The following is a 22,033-nucleotide window of genomic DNA, read 5'->3' on the forward strand; positions in this document are numbered from 1 at the left end:
TTAGAACCAAGAATGAAGAATCATGCATAACTTAATTATATCATATGAGTTTTCATTCTTTTCAATTAGACCTTTTACACAGAGCAAGAAACAGAGAGAGTCATGTGGTCATTTACGCGTGAATATGTACCCCAATAGAAGTAGTGTATAAGTTAGCCGTTTCCATTACCCCATTTCTTTACATCAGGTTGTTCTACTACAAACACTACTTTCCTTTATGTGCTTGCAGCTCAAGCATGCGATATCCGATCTCATTTTCAAGAACCTCAGACTGTAGTCTGCAATCCGAAATGCATTGTTGAACAGTTTCCAAACTAGCAATTTCTTGATCTCTAGCCTTATCCTGAGTTCAAGTACATAGTAATAATTTATTTATAACCAGTGTGAAAATGGAATGTTTGATAGAATAGAAATCCAATAAGAAAAACAAAAGAACCTTGATTTCAATGGAGTTGGTTTTCTTGCAACTGTTCGCACAAATCAGTTTGGCATTTTGGATGTGTTGTTGCAAGAGATCAACTTGTTTAGTCTTGTCAGCCAAGTTATATGCACAACTGAATCTAACAGCTACAACAAATTGCTTCCTCTTGATAAGATTCTCAACAAAATCTGCAAGGTGCAAGACCAGAACAGGCCGAAAATATCTACCAATTAACAACAACAAAAATCTAAGCAGATCGGACAGAACATTCAAAAATTGTCAAACCATTTAGAAAATAGAAAAGATACATAAATAGAGAGATAAATATGAAGTTTATCTCATATTCCAAGATTAACACCAAGACGTCAATTCTCTCTAAACAAAGGTGAGAACTGTGGGGGAAACAAAATTAAGCCAATTACATATCAAGAGTTGTCCTATTTTCTTAAAAGGATTCATTTCAGCCATTTCTTTAACTTATCCCTTTTTTGCTCCACAAATTGAAAAAAGGCATTTTAGCAAAGGAAAAACTTCTCTAATACCAACTGACATTCTCTTAGTTGTTAGTCTTTTTTACCGAAATGTCTAGAATAATAGGTGATTTGGTTTGTACTAATTGTTTTGATATTAATAAATGTGGAGATCCATTAAAGCAGGACAGAAAAACATGGTATATTTATATTTCACAACTCATGCAACTATCATATTATTGACTTTTCTGTCATATCAATATAATTTGAATTGCAATAACAGATTCCTAAAAACTAAATCCACCATAAATGATCAAATGGGTAAAAATTGCCACCCTATAGTGGGCTAATAATCAGCACCTTTGATCCTAACTGTAGATAATAATGGCATGGAAAGTAACAATAGATATTAACACATTTTATAATCATATGATACAATATAAGATATCAAAACATAGAGATAAAAGGAGATAGTGATCACAGACCAAAGCAGTTTTGACGGTGAAAATAATGGCATGGAAAGTAACATAGTCATCCTAACTTACCAGAAACTATATTTGCAAAACCCAGGGCCCGAAACATCTCCATAGCTATCTTGTGCTGAGCAACCAATGCAAAAAGCTCCAAAATTTCATCTTCATCGAAAGAAGTAAGCAATCCATAAATTGACAAAAGCAGTAGAAATCCAAGAACCGCCACAGAATCTTCAGTATTCTCTCTTATGTAAGCTTTCAAATCAAGTGCTAGCGTCAGTGCTTCTTCTCTTACACAATCTTCAATATTCGGTGAGACTCTCATCAGTTGTTCTAGCAGAAAGATGCGGCTATCATAAAAAATCACAGCATTGTCTCCCTTCTTGCACAGTGGATTAATCGGTTTATGTATTATATCTAAAACAACTTTTGCTGGATTAACTAGCATGTTATTGCCATGTGACTCAACTGCAACAGTTTTCTCACTTGTATCCAACTGCAAACTTGTTCCCCCAATGGTATGACTTAATCGATCATCCATGTAAGATGCAACTGCATATTTAGATAGCAGATATTTAAGCTCCCTCATATTTATAGAAGCGTCAGTAAATGATAGTGACAATACTAGATTGAAATATATGGGTGACGAAAGAAAGCATTATAGTAACAGTTACAATCAATGCCAACAGAACACCTTAACTACACCATTTGCAATATACTTGAAAAATTAAAACTACATTACTATACTACTCTTTCACTAGCAGTACCATAATATTATAATTAAGCCTTAGCCATGAATAAAAAACGCAACAGTTTTTCGTACTTACGAGATTCATAAAATGTTCAAGGGTGAAATTCAAACACAGCTTGACAGTGTGTGTATGTGTGTGTGTGTGTGTGATACAAAAACTGGAGAAGCTTTTCAAGTCGACCAAGCATACAACATTAACACGATTAAAAATATTTTTAATGAATTATGTAGATCAAGTTAATAAAAGTATCAACATCATTAAAAGAAACAACTGAAATGAAATTCTTTCAGTAAACTATATGAATAAGAACATTTACCAGATTCTTGCTCCTCGTCAATATATTTTCTTAATGCTTCATATTGTTTACCTGTCAATTTAGGCTCTTTCATTTGTCCATCCAATTTATTTAGCTTTGAATCAGGATCCTTGTCTTGTCTTTCAAACTGCTTCTCTTTTAACTTGAGCTCATTCATCTTTACTTTGAACTCATTCTCTTTTGATTCGTGTTCTTTCATTCGTTCTTCAAATTTCTTCTTCTTTGACTCGAACTCCTTAACTTGACCTTTGAGTTCCTCCTTCTTTGATTTAATTTCCTTCACTTTGCCTTCAAATTCCTCCTCTTTTAATTGAAACTCCTTCATTTGTCCCTCGAATTGCTTCTCTCTTGATTCTATATCCTTTATTCGTCCTTCAAAGTTCTTCTTCTCTGACTCAAGTTTATTAACCTGACACTCAAGTTGCTTCTTCATTGACTCCAATTCCTTTATTTGAGCACAATCATTCTCCTTTTCAGACTCTAATTTTTCCGCTTGTGTGCCAATTAACTTGTTCATTGTATCAAGCTCTATCTCTTTGGCCTTAAGTTCCAAAATAAATTCAGCAATTTGTTGGGAAAGAGCCTTGAGTTCCTCTTCCTTCCTTTCACGGTCCTTATCAATGTTATCAATGACTTGATTAAGTTCCACCTCTTTTGCCTTGAGCTCTAGCTTGCGCTCTCCAATCATGTTTTCCATCAAATAGAGCTGATCTTCCTTCACTACAAACTCCTTGATACATTCTTCAGTTTTTTCCTGCACTTTGTCACAAACTTGATCAATTCTTCTAACAACACTAACTTGGTTCTTCTTATTTTGAAGCTCTTTGCAGCACTCTTCAGTATCTCTCTTTATGGACTGTAATCTCTTCTCTTCTAGTTTCTGCTTCCATTTGCATTCCACAAATAATTCTTCTAACAGCGTAAGGTCTTTCTTCAGCGAGGAAAACGATTTGTCAGTCAATTTCTTTGAAAATGAAAGATCATCTTCATCTTCATCTTCATCTTCACCGTGATGATGATGTGGTGACAACTTTGATTTCTTAACAGAAACATGCAAGGAGGAATCGGGGTTATCAAACATAGAATCCCTCTTCTTAACAGAACCGTCACATTTACTTAAAAACTGAGGAAAACTTTGTGACAATGGAACATCATCATCGACATCATGACCACAAAACTTTGTGTTCAAATCCATCAAATCAATAATCAGCAGCTATAGCAAGCAAGCAACTGGAATAAAGAAATAAAGAAAGAAAAACGAAATAAATAAATAAATAAATAAAGAAGAAGCTTATTTGATTGAAAAATAAAAATAGATGTAAAGAGTGGATCTTTGTAGGTGAAAGTGAATCGATATGCAATGGTAAATAACCTCTAACATTGTATGAAATGAAAATGTAAATGTGAAATAGGATTAAGAATAATAACAATAAAGAAGAAAAAGTAATGCTTACAATAAATAGATGGATGGTTGATGCTTAATGCTATCTTCTTAGCTCTTCCAAGTGTATACCCAAAGATTTGAGGTAGTTAACCCTGGATGAGAGTGTGTGTCAAGTTTCAACAATTTCTCAGAGTAAAGTGAAATGAGAAAGAAATTTGATGAATGTTGAAAGCTTATTTGTTTCTTTGCTTGTTTTGGTTTTGGGACTCAAGGCGTTCTGTGTGTGCCAATGGGGACCACTAAATACACACTAAAATGGCAAATATTCTAATGCTATATAGGTCTCACTAAATTTATTAATATTATAGACCCAAACTCATGTGAATTTTAATCAATAAAAAAAATGTCTTATGTTAAAGAGTGTGTTGATTTGAGGCTCATTAATGTATATACAATATAATTTTTATCTTTTTCAAAAAGTCAGTCTAAAATCATGTATTTTTTTCATATATAATATAGATTAAAAAATATTGTAATTATGCACGATCCTGAAATAAAGATAAGTGATGAGGAGAAAGAAATTCTCTCATATTTTGAAACTCATTCACCGCAAAAAAAGATGAACAACAACATGAACCACATGATTGGAAAATTAAGAAGGTGCAATATTGTAAAAGTTAAATTTGTCGGTCGAGAAGCCTTTGATTGATATGCTACTATCAAGCTCAAGAAGTTTTTTTTTTTTAACAAGAAGCTCAAGAAGTTAAACAAATAAGGGAAACATGTTTTCTATTGCTTTCAGTTATTTTTAATTGTTTTTCGTATGTTTTTGTCTATGAAGCATAAACTCTTATCGGATAGGCGTGTTTCAACGTCGGACACATGTCGGTGTCAGACACCCATGCGACACTAACACACATGATTAAACATAATTATGTGTTTTTTTCGAAAAATATTAACGTGTCGACACATCAATGTATGTGTCGTGTCTAATGCCCACTGTATTCATGCTTCATAGGATTTGTTGGAGGTATTCATGGTGTTGACTGCTTTTTAAGGGAAGTTCTTCCACTCTCTACTCTTTCTTTTTATCGTGTTCTTTTGTTTTCAAGCATTGAAAACTAGTTTTACTTGTGAGGGAAGAAGATAAACCACGGAGGGTTTTTTTAATTAAAAAAAATGTGGTTATTTTCTTTTAAAAAATGTTACAATCTAATACATGTTCTTTAATAAAATAATAATAAAATTATCATATTATACTTTCATTTCATTGTCACATTAGCATCAAAAGCAACACATTTATTTATTGAAAAGCGAGAGGAAAAAGATCAACAATAATGTACACAATCGAAGATTTTTTGGTGGTGATCGGGACTCGAACCTCAGACCTTACATATATTATGCATTGTCCTTAACTAAGTTCATGGGACACACAATCGAATACTTAAACAAGAACTTCAATCATTAATAAAGAATAATTTTATGAAATAATTCATAAATTTTTTAGCACAAGATTAACTATATTTTTTAATTGTCAAAGTGACCTGTGATTTAGAATGTAAATAACTTTTACATTCCACTTATAAAATGATAACGAAAGCTTAATTTTGACAATAAGTAACTTAAAATTGTTAAAAGATTTCAACATAATAAAAAGCACATATTTTCAAAAAAGATATATCTCAAAAATGATTTTTTTTTGGAAACTATTCAAAATATTCTCATTTTTATGCATTTTATGGAGAAAAAAATTATCCTAAAAATGTCATAGCAAAAAGATAAATACTTAAAATGAATTATGATTCCAATTCCAAGGATGTTTGCTCACGTTCACGCTTTGTTTGTCAAACAATCAACTCAGACACTTATGGCTAATTTTAACAGTTGCATTAATAGACTTGATTCAGATCTAAACTCATCCATGTTGTTTCTCAACACTCTTCTCTCTCTTCTTTTTCTTTTTCTTTTTCTTTTTTCTCTTTCTCTCTCCAAAAAAATACAAAAGTTTAGAAACGGGATACGCAGATTACAAGTAAATTGAATTAAAAAAATGGGACACATTGCTGATTTTTATTAGGTGTGTTAAAAGAGAGTGTTAGTGGGTATGACCCTAGATTTCTCTTTATAAGAAAGACTAGTGACTACTTATATAGGAATGAAATGAGAGATATGAATGTGGACTTTGTTTTAATAAAAAAATCCAAGTGAAGGGAAGAAGTGATTTTCAGAAAATATTCCATCCAACACCCAAAGAAGTCTGAATTCCTGCTAGTTTTTTTATTTGGTTGTAAGATTGTTCTTCAACTTTGAGGTACTCAGCTCCAGACTTTGGCACGGAGAAAGAAGTCTAAATTCCATAAAAAAAAAAAGGCTCTATAGACACCAAAAACACTATCAATTGTTAGGTTTCTAGAGGTTTTTTTGAATGAGAAACTAAGTTACTTTAGCGTACCTTCATTGATATTTCCAAATTAAGTATCACTGATCATATTAAGTTTCATTATAGTACTTTATTAGATGTTATAAACTGGGGATTGTTTATTCAGAATATATACACAAATGATTTTAAAAAAAATTGAGCCCCAAATGAAGGAGACCCCAGCACAAAACAGAGAACCCTTTTGTAACAGTAAACAAATTGATCAAATTATCACTTCAAACTCAGTTACAAAAACACATCAAGTAGAAAACTAGAGAATTTTAAACCACATTTACTGCATATCTATGGAGCAGTCTTAATCAACAGAGATGATTCTCACAAATATTACATAAAGCTGGTTTCCCTTTAATTTCAAAAGAAATATAATTTCCTTACAAAGATGTTTAGGTGTATAAAGATTTACATTTTAAAAATGGTTATTTAGTTAAAGCTTTTATACATTCAAAATTTCAGTAACATGTGGCATGTACTCTAACTACTTTGTATATGAACCATAATAACAAATTCAAGCCTCTAAAAGGAAATAAATAAAAACACCAGAAAGAAAAAGGTAGCCAAGAAATAAAGATAACTCTGATAACTATATCAAGAGTTTTCATTCTTTCCAGTTACATCTTTTTACAGAGTAAGAAAGTCAATCATGCTACCCAAACAAAAGTAGTTATAAGTTAGCACGTTTCCATTACCCCATTTCTTTGCATTAAGTTGTTTTAGTACAAAAACTATTTGCCTTTATGTGCTTTTAGCTCAAGAATGCGATATTCAATCTCATAAAGAAGCAGATCCTCAACTTCTAGTTTGTAATCCGAAATGCATTGTAGAACAGTCCCCAGACTAGCAATTTCTTGATCTCTGGCCTTATCCTGAGTTCAAGTACATAGTAACAATTTATTTATAACTATCATGTTAGTGTATGTGTGAAAATGGAATAGAATGTTTGATAAAATAGAATTTCTATAAGAAAAGAAGAAGAACCTTGATTTCAATGGAGTTGGTTTTCAGACAACTGCTCTCACAAATCAGTCTGGCATTCTGGATGTGTTCTCGCAACATACCAACTAATCGATTCTTGTCGTCCAAGTTATATGCACAACTGAATCTAACAGCTTCAACAAATTGCTTCCTCTTGATAAGATGCTTAACAAAATCTGGAAGATGCAAGAAATTTCACTTCATCATAACTTATTAGAACATACATAAAAATTGAAAAAACTAAGCAGATTGAACTGAATATTTCAAAATTTGTCAAACCATTTAGAAACTAGAAGAGATACATAAAAGGAGAGATAAATTTCGAAGTCTAATTCATTTTCAAAGCATTGAAAGCAAGATGTTGATTATCTATTAACAAACGCGAGATCTGTTGGGGAAACAAAATCAAGCCAATTACAAATCAGTTCAATTTCATACCAACCAATAGTACCTTGATCTTATTGGGAAAAACCCATGTCCCACATCGGATAGATAAGACTCTTGATAAGAGTTTATATAGAGGAGGCAATCCTCACCTTATGAACTGGTTTTGTAAGGATGAGTTAGGCCTCCAATTTCATTATGGTATCAGAGCCTGTCAAATTCAAGGGCCCACCTACCGATTAGAGTGTTGGGCGTGACGGGGGTGTATAAACCCATGTCCCACATCGGATAGATAAGGATGAGTTAGGCCCCAATCTTTGTATCTGCATATATATATCCTCTAGTATTTATTAAACAAGAGTTCTCCAATTTCCTAAAATAAACCCATGTCCCACATCGGATAGATAAGGATGAGTTAGGCCCCAATCTTTGTATCTGCATATATATATCCTCTAGTATTTATTAAACAAGAGTTCTCCAATTTCCTAAAAGGATTCATTTCACCCATTACCTTTAAATGATTTGTTTTTTTATTTTCGAATTAAAAAATGCAAAGCATTTTGGCAACAAAAAAAAAAACGCTTCAAGATGCCAACTGTCTTTCCATAAGTCGTCTTTGTGATCCATAAAACCGTAAGACAAAAACAGGGCAAAAATTTAGATTCTACACTTCACATAACAATCTTAATATTTACTTTTTCTATGTCATTTTCAATATAATTTGAATTTAAAACAAAAATTTCTCCATAATATGTTCACCATAAATGATAAACTCTTCTGTACTATCTAAGAGACTAGCAACTTATGGAATTTCATCATGAATAGGTATAACCACCTCATCCTGACTGCATTCGGTAGGGAAAGTAACAATAGACACCAACTCATTTGATTGGATAATCATGATAAAATATCTGAAGTTTATCTAAAAAAACATACCTGAAACTCTGTTTGCAAAACCCAGACTTCCAAATAGCTCCACAGCAATTTCGTGCATAGCAACAAATGCAAAAAGCTCCAAAACTTCATCTTCGTCAAAATAATCAAGCAGCCCATAAATTGACAAAAGCAGCAGAAAACCAAGAACGGCCAAAGAATTTTCAGTATTTTCTTTCATGTTAGCTTTTAAATCACGCGCTAGCTTCAATGCTTCTTTTTTTACACAAGTTTCAATTTTTGGTGAGGTTCTCATCAGTTGTTCTAGCATATGGATTTGGTAATCAGCAATAATCACAGAATTGTCAACCTTTTGACACAGTGGAATAACAGGGTTCAATATCATATCCAAAACAAGTTTTGATGGGTCCGATGATTCTCGCATACTAACTAAAATTCTTTTGTAAAGTGATTCAACTCCGCCAGTTTTCTCACTTGTGTCCAACTGCAAACTTGTTCCACCAATGGTACGACTTAATTGATCATCCATGTAAGATTCAACTGCATATTTAGAAAGCAGATAATAATTAAGCTCTTCATATTTACAGAAGCATCAGTAAATGATAGTGACAATAAGATATATATATATATGTGTGTGTGTGTGTGTGTGTGTGTGTGTGTGTGTGTACTATGCAAGAATGTATGACATTGATGAGTTAAGCCTGCACATTGGAATGAACTGGATCTTGGCGAGGAAAGATATGGATGCTGGTGTTGAACGTTACAGATAATCTAGAGAAAGTCATGAAACTTGGCATATATCATTATTCAAGTTCAATTTTCTGTCCAGTTGTATAGAGGAAGGTTGAATTAACTGATCATTGCTAAACAAGCTCTTCATTGGACAATTTTATATGACCAATCTGCCATGTTATACAAAACTACGTAACATTTTCTCTAAAATCTTCTTTCATTGCAATCATTCTAGGCTTTATTTCTTCCACTTGTACTGCTTATTTTGCTTGTTACCTGAGACTTGAGAGTCTAGACATAAATGGAGGTCATAAATTTTACAACATATGGCTGAAATATTTTAGAGAAGCCTTTTGTACATGAACTCATAAATGTACTTTCTATTGTTGGGTTGATGCAGACTTAACTCATCAAATTATGAAATATATGGATGAGAGAGAAAGCATTATACTAACAGTTACAATCAATTTCAACATAGACCTTAACTGGAGACAGTGTTAGTCTGTTAGAGTTCATTGATTAATAAGCAAGACTAGAAATAGTAGCACTGATAGGACTATTAAGTGCCCCTCAATGTTGTCAGAATATTGAACCTACACTTTTTGCAATATACTTGAAAAATTAAAATTACATTAATATACTAATCTTTCATTATCAGTACCATAATATTATAGTAAAACCTTAGCCATGGATAAAAAATACGAGTTTTTTCACCTAAGAGATACATAAAATGTTCAAGGGTGAGGATATATTGCAAATTAGTTCGAAAGTCTTTGGGTGTGATATGAAATCTGGAAAAGCATTTCAAATTGACTATGACATACAACATTAACATGATTAAAAACGTTTCTATGGAATTAAGTAGATCAAGCTATAAAAAAAATATCATCATCATTAAGAGGAACAGTTGTAAAAAAATTCTTTCAATAAACTGGATGAATAAGAACATTTACCGGATTCTTTTTCCCCATCAAAATATTTTTTCCTTGACTCGGGCTCCTTTATTTGTCCATCAAATTTATTCAGCTTTGACTCAGGATCGTTGACTTGCCCTTCAAACTGCTTTTCTTTTAAGTTGAGCTCCTTCACCTTTACTTTGAACTTATACTCTTTCAACTCCAGTTCGTTCCATCGTCTTTTAAATCGCTGCTCTTTTGATTTGAAGTCCTCAACTTGGCTTTTCAAATGCTCCTTTTGTGATTCGAGTTCCTCCTCCTTTGATTTAATGCCCTTCACTTGTTCTTCAAATTCCTCCTCTTTTGATTGAAACTCCTTCACTTTTCCTTCGAATTTCTCCTCTTTTGACTCAAGCTCCTTCATTTGGTTTTCGATACGCTTCTGATTTGATAGCAAGTCCATCATTTGGCATTCAAATTCCTTTTCTTTTGTTTCAAACTTCTTTATTTTGCCTATAAGTTCGTTATCTTTTGACTGTGATTCCTTCTTCTTTGACTCAAACTCTATCACTTGTCTTTCAAAGTGGTCCTTTTTAGATTCCACCTCCTTCACTTGGCCATCAAGTTGCTTCTCTTTGGAGTCAAATTCCTGAAATTGTACTTTCAATAGCCTCAATTTTGATTTGAGCTCCACCATCATGCTTTCGAAATGCTTCTTTTTAGATTCCAGCTCCTTCGCTTGACCTTCAAATTCCTTCTCCTTTGATTCATGCTCCTGCAATTGGTCTTCAAGTTGCTTCCCTTTTGACTCAAGCTCCTTCATTTGGCTTTTATAATGCTTCTGTTTCAATACCTGCTCCTCCATTTGGCATTCAAATCCCCTCTCTTTTGATTCAAACTCCATCATTTTGCCTACAAGTTGGTTATCTTTTGACTCTAACTCCTTCACTTGGCCTTCAAACTTTCTCTCTTTTGAATCAAGCTCCCTCATTCGGTTTTCAAAATCCTTCTGTTTTGATGCCAAGTCCATCATTTGGCATTCAAATTCCTTCTCCTTAAACTCAAAATCTTTTACTTTTCCTACAAGTTCGTTACCTTTAGACTCTAACTCCTTAACTTGGCTTTCGACCTGCTTCTTTTTAGATTCCAGTTCCTTCATTTGGCCTTCAAAATCTCTCTCTTTGGATTCATGCTCCTTCACTCGGCTTTCATGTTGCTTCTCTTTTGACTCAAAATCCTTCACACGGCAATCAAATTGCATCTCTCTAGACTCAAGTTCCTTAACTTCTCCTTTCAATTGCTTCACTTTTGTTTTGAGCTCCTCCACTTGGCTTTCAAAATGCTTCCTTTTAGATTCCAGTTCCTTCATTTGGCCTTCAAATTCTCTCTCTTTTGATCCATGCTCCTTCACTCGGCTTTCATGTTGCTTCTCTTTTGACCCAAACTCTTTCACACTGACATCAAATTGCTTCTCTTTAGACTCAAGTTCCTTAACTTGTCCTTTCAATTGCCTCTCTTCTGTTTTGAGCTCCTCCACTTGGCTTTCAAAATGCTTCCTTTTAGATTCCAGTTCCTTCATTTGGCCTTCAAATTCTCTCTCTTTTGATTCATGCTCCTTCACTCGGCTTTCATGTTGCTTCTCTTTTGACTCAAACTCCTTCATTTGGCTTTCAAAATGCTTCTGTTTTGATAGCAAATCCATCATTTGGCATTCAAATTCCTTCTCTTTTGATTCAAACTCCTTTACTTTGCCTACAAATTTGTTATCTTTTGACTCAAACTCCTTCAGTTCATCTTCAAATTCCTTCTTTTTTGATTCAAATTCCTTCACTCGGCCTTCAAGTTGACTCTCTTTTGACTCAAACTCCTTCACCTGTTTTTCAAAGTAGTCCTTTTTAGATTCTAGCTCTTTAATTTGATGATCAAGTTGCTTCTCTTTAGAGTCAAGTTCCTCAACTTGTTCTTTCAAAGACCTCATTCTTGATTTGAGCTCCTCCATCATGCCTTCGAAATGCTTCTTTTTAGATTCCACACGGCCTTCAAATTCCTTCTCCTTTAATTCATGCTCCTTCAATTGGCCTTCAAGTTGTTTCTCTTTGGACTCAAGCTCCTTCATTTGGCTTTCACAATGCTTCTGCTTCAATACCTGCTGCGTCAATTGGCATTCAAATTCCTTCACCCGACCTTCATGTTGCATCTTTTTTGTCTCTAGCTCCATTGCTCGTCCTTCAAGTTCCTTTTCCTTTGATTCAAATTCTTTCACACGGACTTCAAGGTCCTTCTCTCTTGACTCCAGCTCCTTAACCCGTTCCTCAAAGTGCTTCTCCTTTGACTGAAGCTCCTCCACTCGTCCTTCACACTGCTTCTCTTTTGACTCAAGTTCCTTAACCCGGCCTTTAAATTGCTTCTGCTTTGACTCAAAGTCCTTCATTAGAGCACAGCTATTCTTCATTTCTGATATTATATTTATCGATTTCTTCTTTGTAGACTCTAATTTTTCTGCTTCTTCACCAATTAATTTGTTTGTTGCATCAAGATCTTTCTCTTTGGCCTGAAGTTCCACAGTACATTCAACAATTTTTTGGGAAAGAGCCTTCAGTTCCTCTTCCTTCACTTCAACTTTTCTCTGCATTTCGTCATGAATTTTATTAACACAACTAACTTGCTTGTTCTTATCTTCAAGCTCTTTGCAGCACTCTTCAATATCTTTCTTTATGGACAGCAATCTCTCTTTTTCTACTCGACTCTTCCTTTTGCATTTCTTAAACGACTTTTGTGCCAATGCAAGTTCATTCATCAGTGAGGAAAACGATTCATTAGTAGATTTTCCCTGCCTTTTAGACATACTAGCCGAAGGAATACCATCTTCATCTTTGCAGTGATCATCATCTGGTGGCGCTTTTGATTTCTTAACAGAAATATCGAATGAATCACTGTCATCAAACAGTCTCTTAACTGGAAGTGTAGCAGTATCAAGTTTAGTACTACATGTTCTAAAACATGAATCAAAGTCTTGACAAGAAACAGGTTCCTTCTTCACATAATCATCACCACCACCACAAACTTTTGGCGTATCAGAAGAAGCCTCAACACCGCAAACTTTTGGCGTATCAGAAGAAGCCTCAACATCCATCATTCAACAGTTGAAACTTGAAAGCTTCAGAAATTACAAACACCAAATTAAATCCGGGGAATAAATATAAAAATAAAATAAATAAACAACCAGCTTCTTCAATTTAATAATTTGTAGGTTAAACTAAATCATCAAATAATAATACATATCAATTCCAGAAGTAAAATCTTAATCAAACGATAAACACCTAGCGAAAAAATACCCATGTGAAAACAATACCCATGTGAAAAAATTCAAACTTTATAAAGTTTGAACATATAAAAACATATTTAGTAGGTCTAACATTGCATGGTATTAATTTTGTTGAGAAAGAGCATGAAATTAAAAAACCCAGAAAATAGACATTTGAAGTTTTAATCAAAAAACAAAACACATTTAAAAAAATGTAAACTTTTGAAGTTTGAACATATATATAACAGTTCCAGAATGAAAATGAAAGAACAATGGCAATAGAAACAGCGGTTAACATTTAAAAATATATAAACATACATAGAGATGATTTATGAGCTATAATCTAACATTGCATGTTGTTGATTATTGTTAAGAAAGGCATGAAAATATAAATATAAATATGAAATAGATAAACAAGAAAAAAATGGAAAAAAAAAAAATTAGTTAAAGTAGAGATAATGCTTACAAGTTAGAAGAGAAGAGAAGAGAAAAATGGAAAATGAAGAAGGTGAAGAGTTTGTAGAATTTGTTTTGTATTATTTCTGGAGAGTAAAAGTAAAGTGAGAAAATAACGAATGAAGGAAGAAAATGAAAAAGAAAGGACAGAGGGTTGAGTTGATGGCTTTGTTATGGACTCAAGAGGTGATCTTACCGTGGGCTACAAAAAGAATTGTGTTTCCACATTTTGATAAGGCTCTGCCAGACTAATAATTTACTTTTTTTTGTCCCCACGGCGGTTAAAACTGCCGAGGTATTAGAAATTCGGATGTAGTTAACTGTCGAGAAAAACCTCGGTAGTTAACTGTCGAGGATCTTCTACTACAAATCTGATAGAAGCTCTCTCATCCATTATTCATCTCATCTTCTTCAAATTTCTCTCACAAATCTCTCTAAAAAAAACACAACCAAATCTAACCAAATTTATTCACCAAAATCACAAGTAAGTAATTATAATGCTATTAACTTACATTTTAGTTGTTATAAATGTTTTTATTTTTTAGTTTTTGAGTACATTTATTATTTTTTAGTTTTTGACTAAATTTACATGTTATAATTAATTTTTAGGGTGGATGTTGGTTGATTAATGTTGTTAAAATATTTGCATGACGTTTATGTTCTAATTTAGAATTTTAGGGTTATTTATTATTTTGTTGTTTTATATTTATTTTTTTATTTTAGTTTTTAATTAGATTTACATGTTATAAATCATTTTTATATTAGATGTTAGTTGATTAATGTTATATTATATGATTAAACATAAGTTGAATGATTTATGTTATATTATATGATTAATTTTTTTTTATTTTAGTAAGAGTATATGATTTATAATTTTAGGGTTATTTTTATGAATTTTAGAGTCTATGTATAATGTGCACATCAAGTGTTAGATGAAATGTTTGAATGAGTTTTTCATTGATTATTTTTAATTTCTTATTATGTAGATTTGAAACAATGGCTGGGTGGATCGACGTTCATGCGCAATTCAACGGCGGAGAACCTCGGAAGTTGAAGGTTCGGTGCCTTGGTGTAACGTTAAGAAGTCTCAAGGATCAACTGACTGAATTCAACCAAGGAGTCAACCTCAGAGACACAAGGAGGGTGTAACACCTTCGGTATAAACGTCCAACGCTCGACGAGGGGAGAGTTTCATTCACTTGGGTGGAATCAACAAACGACGAAAACGTGACGAGCATGTTTTGGGAGCACAACATGTTCTAGTGGATCGATAGGCGGGTGACGTTGCTGAGATCAACTGAAGATATCATTAACAACTTGATTCCGTCAGAAGATCGTCATTAGTTAGGATAAGGTGCATTCCAACTGCAACAATTGTCTTACCTTTGAATGAGATAAATTCAAACATGTCAAACAACATGACTCAAGCATTTTCGCTCAGCATTCATGTTTTTCCTTTGAAAAGATTAAATTCATGTCAAACAAGTTCGATTTGGTGTACCGGTTATCCTTTTTGCATAACGCTTAAGTCAATTATAAATTTTATTTTGGTCCTTTAAGTTTTTTTTTCCTGTTTTATATTGATCATTTAAATTATAAATATTAGTTTGTACCAAAAAAATAATATAAATATTAGACAATTTAATCTCTTGTTTCATTTTGATTACGTAACTTACAAATATTAGATATTTTGATCATTTATGTTACAAACTTAAACACTTTCTTCCTTTCTACCGGACACCAAAATGTCTTATTATTTGTTACTTAAAAGACAAAGTGTCCAATGCTCATAACTTAAGGGCTAAAATGAAATAAAAAAACTTGCAAGACTAAATTGTATGATGTTTGTAGCTTAAGACCAAAATGAAACAAAACAAATTTAAGAAACCAAGGCGAACTATAAAAAGAATTTAAAGGACCAAAAATATAATTTAGCTAAAATGGATCGGAAGAATTTTATCCCAACCTAAATCACCATGAAATTTTGATTTTTTTTTTTTTTCCATCTATGATGACATTATAAAACGTCGAGGTTGATTTGGTTTTAGAAAAATGAACGCAACGTTTAGTCTTTAAGAAAAATAAATTGAAAAAATTTGGTCTCCATGAAAAATTAATATTACTTTTCTGATGACATCATTTTCATGAACTAATTTAACAATTTTTAATTATTGTCAGATATATGTAATTGTCAATTTTCTTTTTTTTTTTTTGGTACAGTAATTGTCAATTTTCTAACAATAGATAAAGTAGGGACTAAAAATTAACTCTTTTCTAATAATTGAGACAGACCAAATTATTGTCACAGACCAAGTTCTTCATACTAAAAATTGTTAATTTTTTTTAGGACTAAATTTTAGTCATCAAGTTTTTCTCAAGAACTCCTGAAAAAAAAAAAAAAAGTTTTTCTGAAGAACTAACCTGAATCACTCTTAATCTTATATCAACTTTTTCTAAACCTATATAATTTCCACTTCAAACTCAACTCAACCCAATCATTTTTACAAAATTAATTCAATTCAATACAAAATAAGATCACCGCAAGCCAATCCCAATCCCCACAGTATATATGAGAAGATGAGTTGTTGTTTTCACATTCGAATTAAATGTGTTCAAGGGTTAGGATCCTATACAGTTTGGTTGGTTACAATAGTTGAGTGTATAAAAATCTCTGTTTTTAAAAGTGGTTACATAATTAAGATTTTGTACATTTAAAATTTTAGTAGTTATGTTCTCCATATTTTAAAAATAATGAAGAGCATCAAACACTCAAAATACAAGTGGCAAAGAGTAAGAAACAAGTACTAGTTTGTATATAAAAACGTTTCTGCATAACGAAATTGTATACGAAAAGGTTTGAACTTAAAATTGAAAACTTAAAAAGTGCAAGACAATGAAAGCACAGGGAGCCAAGAAATATAGATATTGTTAATTTTTCACCGGTTTTCATTCTTTTCAATTAGACATTTTACAGAGTTGGGAAAAAACTAGTGTTCGAAGTCATTTACACATTTACACGTGAATAGTACCCAACAAAAGTAGTGTATATGTTGGCAGATTTCCATTACCACATTTCTCTACATTAAGCTGTTTAAGTACTACAAAAAAACTATTTCCCTTTATTCGAGTTTAGCTCAAGAATACGATATTGAATCTCCTTGCGAAGCAGATCCTCTGATTCTAGACTGTTCTCTGAAATGCATTGTAGAACAGTTCCCAGACAAGCAATTTCTTGATCTCTGGCCTTATCCTGAGTTCAAGTTAGTAGAAATTTATTTATGACTATCATGCATAGGTATATGTATGAAAATGGAATGGTTCATAGAATAGAAAGAAAAAAAAAACCTTGATTTCAACGGAGTTAGTTTTCTTGCAGCTGCTCTCACAAATCAGTTTGGCATTCTGGACGTGTTCTCGCAACATATCAATTGATTGATTTTCGTCAGCCAAGTTATACGCACAACTGAATCTAACAGCTACAACAAACTGCTTTCTCCTGATAAGATTTTTAACAAAATCTGCGAGGAACAAGAAATTTTACTTCATTAAAACTTACCAGAAAAGAACAGATATAAAATAAGTTCTGATTAACAAAAAACTGAGTAGATTGGACTGAATATTCAAGTGTATTTCATTTTCTATGCACTAACACCTTGTCAATTTTATCATGAATAGCAATAGCAACCTTATCCTAACTGCAGATAAGAACAGCATGAAAAGTAACAATAGATATTGACGCATTTTATAATCTTATGATATGATGTAACATACCAAAACATAAAGATAAAAGGAGTGAATACTGGTCACATACCAGAAACTTTATTTGCAAAACCCAGGGTCTCAAACAGCTCCATAGCTGTCTTGTGCTGAGCAACCGATGCAAAAAGCTCCAAAACTTCATCTTCATCGAAAGAAGTAAGCAATCCATAAATTGACAAAAGCAACAAAAAACCAAGAACCGCCAAAGAATTTTCAGTATTTTCTCTAATGTAAGCTCTCAAATCATGTGCTAGCTTCAGTGCTTCTTCTCTTACACAAGGTCTAATAGTTGGTGAGATTCTCATCAGTTCTTCTAGCACGTAGATGTGGCTATCCTCAATAACCACACCATTGTCTCCCTTCTTACACAGTGGAATAATGGGGTTTTGTATTATATCCAAAACAAGTCTTGATGGATCTGATGATTCTAGCAGATAAACATAAATGTCATTGCGAAGTGACTCAACTCCATCGGTTTTATCACTCATGTCCAACTGCAAACTTGTTCCATCAATGGTAGGACTTAATCGGTCATCCATGTAGGATGCAACTGCATGTTTAGATAGCAGAGCCAGATAGTTTAGATCCCTCATACTGATAGAAACATCATTAAATGAAGGTGACAATAGGAATTTAAAAAAATATATATACTATGAGAGAATGTAAAACCTTTCTTAGATTGAAATGTATCGAGTGACAGAGGAAAGAATTATATTATACTAATAGTTACAAACAATCAATGTCAATATAGGACCTTAACTGAATCAATGGAGATAGTGTTAGATATGGTTCATAAACAAGACTAGAAATAGTTGCACAAATCAATAGGACTACTAAGTGACCCTCAATGGTTTGTTAGGATATCAAACCCACATTTTAACTCAGAGATTACATTATTTGCAAATCCTTAAAAAATTTAAAATACATTAAAATACTAACAAATCATTAGCAATACAGTAGCATATATTATAATAAAACCTTAGCCATGAATAAAAACGCAAGAGTTTTTTGCATATAAGAGATTCATAGAAGGTTCAAGAGTGAAAAATATAATCCTCCAAATACAATTTGACAGTGTACGTGTGATATAAAAACTGGAGAAGTGTTTCAGCTTGGCTGAGCATACAGTATTAACATGATTAAAAGTATTTTTAAAGAATTATAAACATCAATAAATGAAACAATTGAAATGATTTTTTTTCAGTAAACGAAGGATAAGAACCTTTACCCGATTCTTTTTCCTCATTGATATATTTTTTTAACGCTTCATATTGTTTCCCTGTCAACTCAGGCTCCTTCAGTTGTCCATCAAATTTATCCAGCCTTGACTCAAGTTCCTTGACTCGACCTGCAACCTGCTTCTCTTTTAACTCAAGCTCCTGCACCTTTACTTTGAACTGATTCTCTTTTGACTCAAGTTTTTTCCACCGTTCTTCAATTTGCTTATCTTTTGATTTGAAATCCTCAACTTGGCTTTCAAAGTGCTTATTTTGTAATTCGAGCTCCTTAACTCGACCTTCGAGTTCTTTTTCTTTCAATTCATGCTCCTTCACTCGGGCTTCATGTTGCTTCTCATTTGAATCAAGTTTTTTCATTCGGCTTACAATATGCTTCTGTTTTGATACCAGTTCCTTCTCTTTGAATTTGAACTCCTTCACTCGTCCTACAAGTTGGTTCTCTTTTGACTCTAACTCCTTCAATTGGCTTTCAAAGTGCTGTATTTTAAATTCCCGCTCCTTCATCTGGCCTTCAAATTTCTCCTCTTTTGACTCAAACTCCTTCTTCCGGCCTTCAAGTTGCATCTCTTTTGACTCTAGCTCCATTGCTCGTCCTTCAACTTCCTTCTTTTTTGATTCAAGCTCGTTCACCCAGTTTTTGAAAAGCTTCTTTTTTGATTCCATCTCCTTTATACAATATTCAAGTTCCACCTTCTTTGATTCGAACTGTTTCACATGTCCTTCCAGCTGCTTCTCTCTTGATTCTGATGCCTTCACTCGTCCTTGTAAGTGCTTCTCCTTTGACTCTAACTCCTTCAATCGGATTTCAAAATGCTTCTGTTTTGATACAAGCTCCTTCTCTTGGCCTTCAAATTTCTCTAGTTTTGATTTAAACTCATTCTCCCGGACTTCAAGTTGCATCTCTTTTGAGTTTAGCTCCATTGCCCGTCCTTCAACTTGCTTCTCTTTTGACTCAAGTTCCTTAACCTGACCTTCAAAACACTTCTTCATTGACTCGAAGTCTTCCATTTGAGCACGTGGATCATTCTGCCTGATTGACATTACCTTTAGTAACTTCTTCCTTTCCGACTCTAAAATTTCTGCTTGTCCGCTAACTAATATTTTCATTGCATCAAGCTCTTTCTCTTTGGACTCTAGTTCCATATTACATTCGGCAACTTTTTGGGCAAGAGCCTTGAGTTCCTCTTCCTTCCTTTCAAGTTTCCCCAGCATATTGTTGTGAATTTCATTAAGTCTTCTAACACAAATAACTTGCTGCTTCTTTTTTCCAAGTTCTTTCCAGCAGTCTTCAATATCTCTCTTTATGGACTGCAATCTCTTCTCTTCTACTTTCCTCTTCCTTTTGCATTTCTTAAACAATTTTTCTACCAATTTAACTTCTTTCTTGAGCGATGAAAATGATTTATCAGCTGATTTTCCCAACCTTCCAGTTCTATTCGACGAAGGAATATCATCTTTGTCTTCGTTTTGATCATAATATGGTGACATCTTCAATTTCTTAACAGAAATGTGCAAGGAATTGCTGTTATCAAACAGCCTCTTAACTGGCATTGTTGTAATACCAATATCCCTCGTCTGAACAGAAAGATCACGTTTACTACTACATGTTCCCAGACTCGAAATCGGAGAAAACTTTGGTGACACAGGAACTTCATCAACATCATGTTCGGATTCAAAGTCCTGACAAGAAACAGGTTCCCTCATCACATCTGAATGGGATGTTTTTTTCTCACATGAATTATTAACGTTTAAGTTCCCATCATCATCATCACCAACACAAAAGTTTCGCTTATTAGAAGCCTCAAAATCCATTATTAATCAACTATAGAAACTGGAAGAAAAAAAAAAAACAAATAAATAAACAAGAAGCTTCCTCAATAGAAAAACTTAGGCAACTGAATCATTAAGTAATACGTTACAGTTACAGTTCCAGAAGCAAACGTAAAGGATAAACAGAAGAACAATGACAATATAAACAGGGGTAAACGTTTCAACATATAAATATATACAAATTTATTAGCTCTAAGACTCTAACATTGCATGTTGTTGATTTGTTCTAGACAAAGAATTGAAAATAAAAAATCGAAAGAGTAAAAGTATAAAAATGATATGAGGCGCAAACACAAACACCAGACACGACATGGACACTGACACATTGACACCGATGAAATTTTTAGAAAATGACATAATTCAACCTATTCACATGTGCCGGTGTTGTGCCATCGATCAGAAATGTCGGTGCTAGGCATAAAAAAATAAAATTAGTTCAAGTTGAGACGTTTAACATTTAAGTTCCCATCATCATCACCAACACAAAATTTACGTTTATCAGAAGGGCAGGAGCCATAAAATCCATTATTAATCAACTATAGAAACTAGAAGGAAGAAAAATAAACAAACAAGAAGCTTGTTGAATTGAAAGATTTCTAGGTCAGATCATGATGAAGAATACATAGCATTTATTATAAACAGGGGTAAATCAATGTTTCAACATTATAACAATAATACACACATTTATTAGCTCTAACTAACTAATAAATCATGAAGTAATGAATAGATTACAGTTTGAGAAACAAAATATATGATTGAACTATGAAAACTGAATCATGAAGTAATGTATAAAAAATGAGAATGAAGTTTAGAAGCTTACAATACAAAAAGTGGTTGATGATATTATCTTCTTGTTATGGGAGATAGATAGAAGAGAGTAAATGGAGGAGGAAGAAGTGTCTAGAGAAGAAAGAAAGTTGAGTTTGTTACGCTGCTAGTGTTGAGTTGTGTGTGAGGTCCACAGCAATATACAACTTGCTTACGAAGTTGTTGACCAAGAGTTAAGACAAAAAGTTACGACATTTGTTGTGACTTAGGCAAAGACAAAAAAAAATTAGCTTTTCTTCGGCCATTTGCCAATAACAATTTTACAATCAAACATGATAAAATTGGAGTTTTCATCTCTTATTTTTTTAACGAATCAATTGTATCTTATATATTACAAGTACTAAATTCAATTAAATAGGGTTATAAAAAAAGGTACTAAGTAAATTTATCTAAATGATTATGGGTTTGATTGATCACGACTCTTATGTATTGACGAAATGTGATTGGAGGGAAAGAATCTACCTTGTGCGTATCACACATTTTT

At 32.9% G+C, this 22,033-nt stretch overlaps 2 protein-coding genes across 5 annotated transcripts; both read right to left on the reverse strand.

Annotated features, from left to right (window-relative positions):
• Positions 1–21,665, reverse strand: LOC25487787 (spindle pole body component 110). 4 transcript variants are annotated; one of them, XM_039830804.1, is made up of 6 exons: positions 21,542–21,665; positions 19,386–20,722; positions 18,882–19,343; positions 17,706–18,203; positions 17,240–17,412; positions 16,802–17,144 (listed from the first exon to the last, which is right to left on the reverse strand). In XM_039830804.1, the coding sequence occupies exons 2-6, from the start codon at positions 20,701–20,703 to the stop codon at positions 17,004–17,006; spliced, it is 2,592 nt and encodes an 863-aa protein (XP_039686738.1). In that variant the 5' UTR covers positions 20,704–20,722; positions 21,542–21,665; the 3' UTR covers positions 16,802–17,003. The 4 variants fall into 4 exon arrangements, with proteins under 4 accessions (XP_039686737.1, XP_039686739.1, XP_039686738.1 ...); XM_039830803.1 differs by lacking the exons at positions 16,802–17,144; positions 17,240–17,412 and adding exons at positions 1–343; positions 437–609 and having other exon boundaries at positions 18,882–20,722; XM_039830805.1 differs by lacking the exons at positions 16,802–17,144; positions 17,240–17,412; positions 17,706–18,203; ... (1 more) ...; positions 19,386–20,722; positions 21,542–21,665 and adding exons at positions 1–343; positions 437–609; positions 1,437–1,916; positions 2,433–3,662; positions 3,887–4,045.
• On the reverse strand, positions 6,808–14,098 carry LOC25487786 (interaptin). The gene is made up of 5 exons (XM_013609793.3): positions 13,905–14,098; positions 10,192–13,291; positions 8,549–9,046; positions 7,232–7,404; positions 6,808–7,119 (listed from the first exon to the last, which is right to left on the reverse strand). Exons 2-5 carry the CDS (start codon positions 13,268–13,270, stop codon positions 6,979–6,981), a joined length of 3,891 nt encoding a protein of 1,296 aa, XP_013465247.2. The 5' UTR covers positions 13,271–13,291; positions 13,905–14,098; the 3' UTR covers positions 6,808–6,978.
• Positions 21,666–22,033: the final 368 nt, after the last annotated feature.

Source organism: Medicago truncatula, chromosome 2 (genome assembly GCF_003473485.1).
Source record: "Medicago truncatula cultivar Jemalong A17 chromosome 2, MtrunA17r5.0-ANR, whole genome shotgun sequence".
NCBI lineage: Eukaryota > Viridiplantae > Streptophyta > Magnoliopsida > Fabales > Fabaceae > Medicago > Medicago truncatula.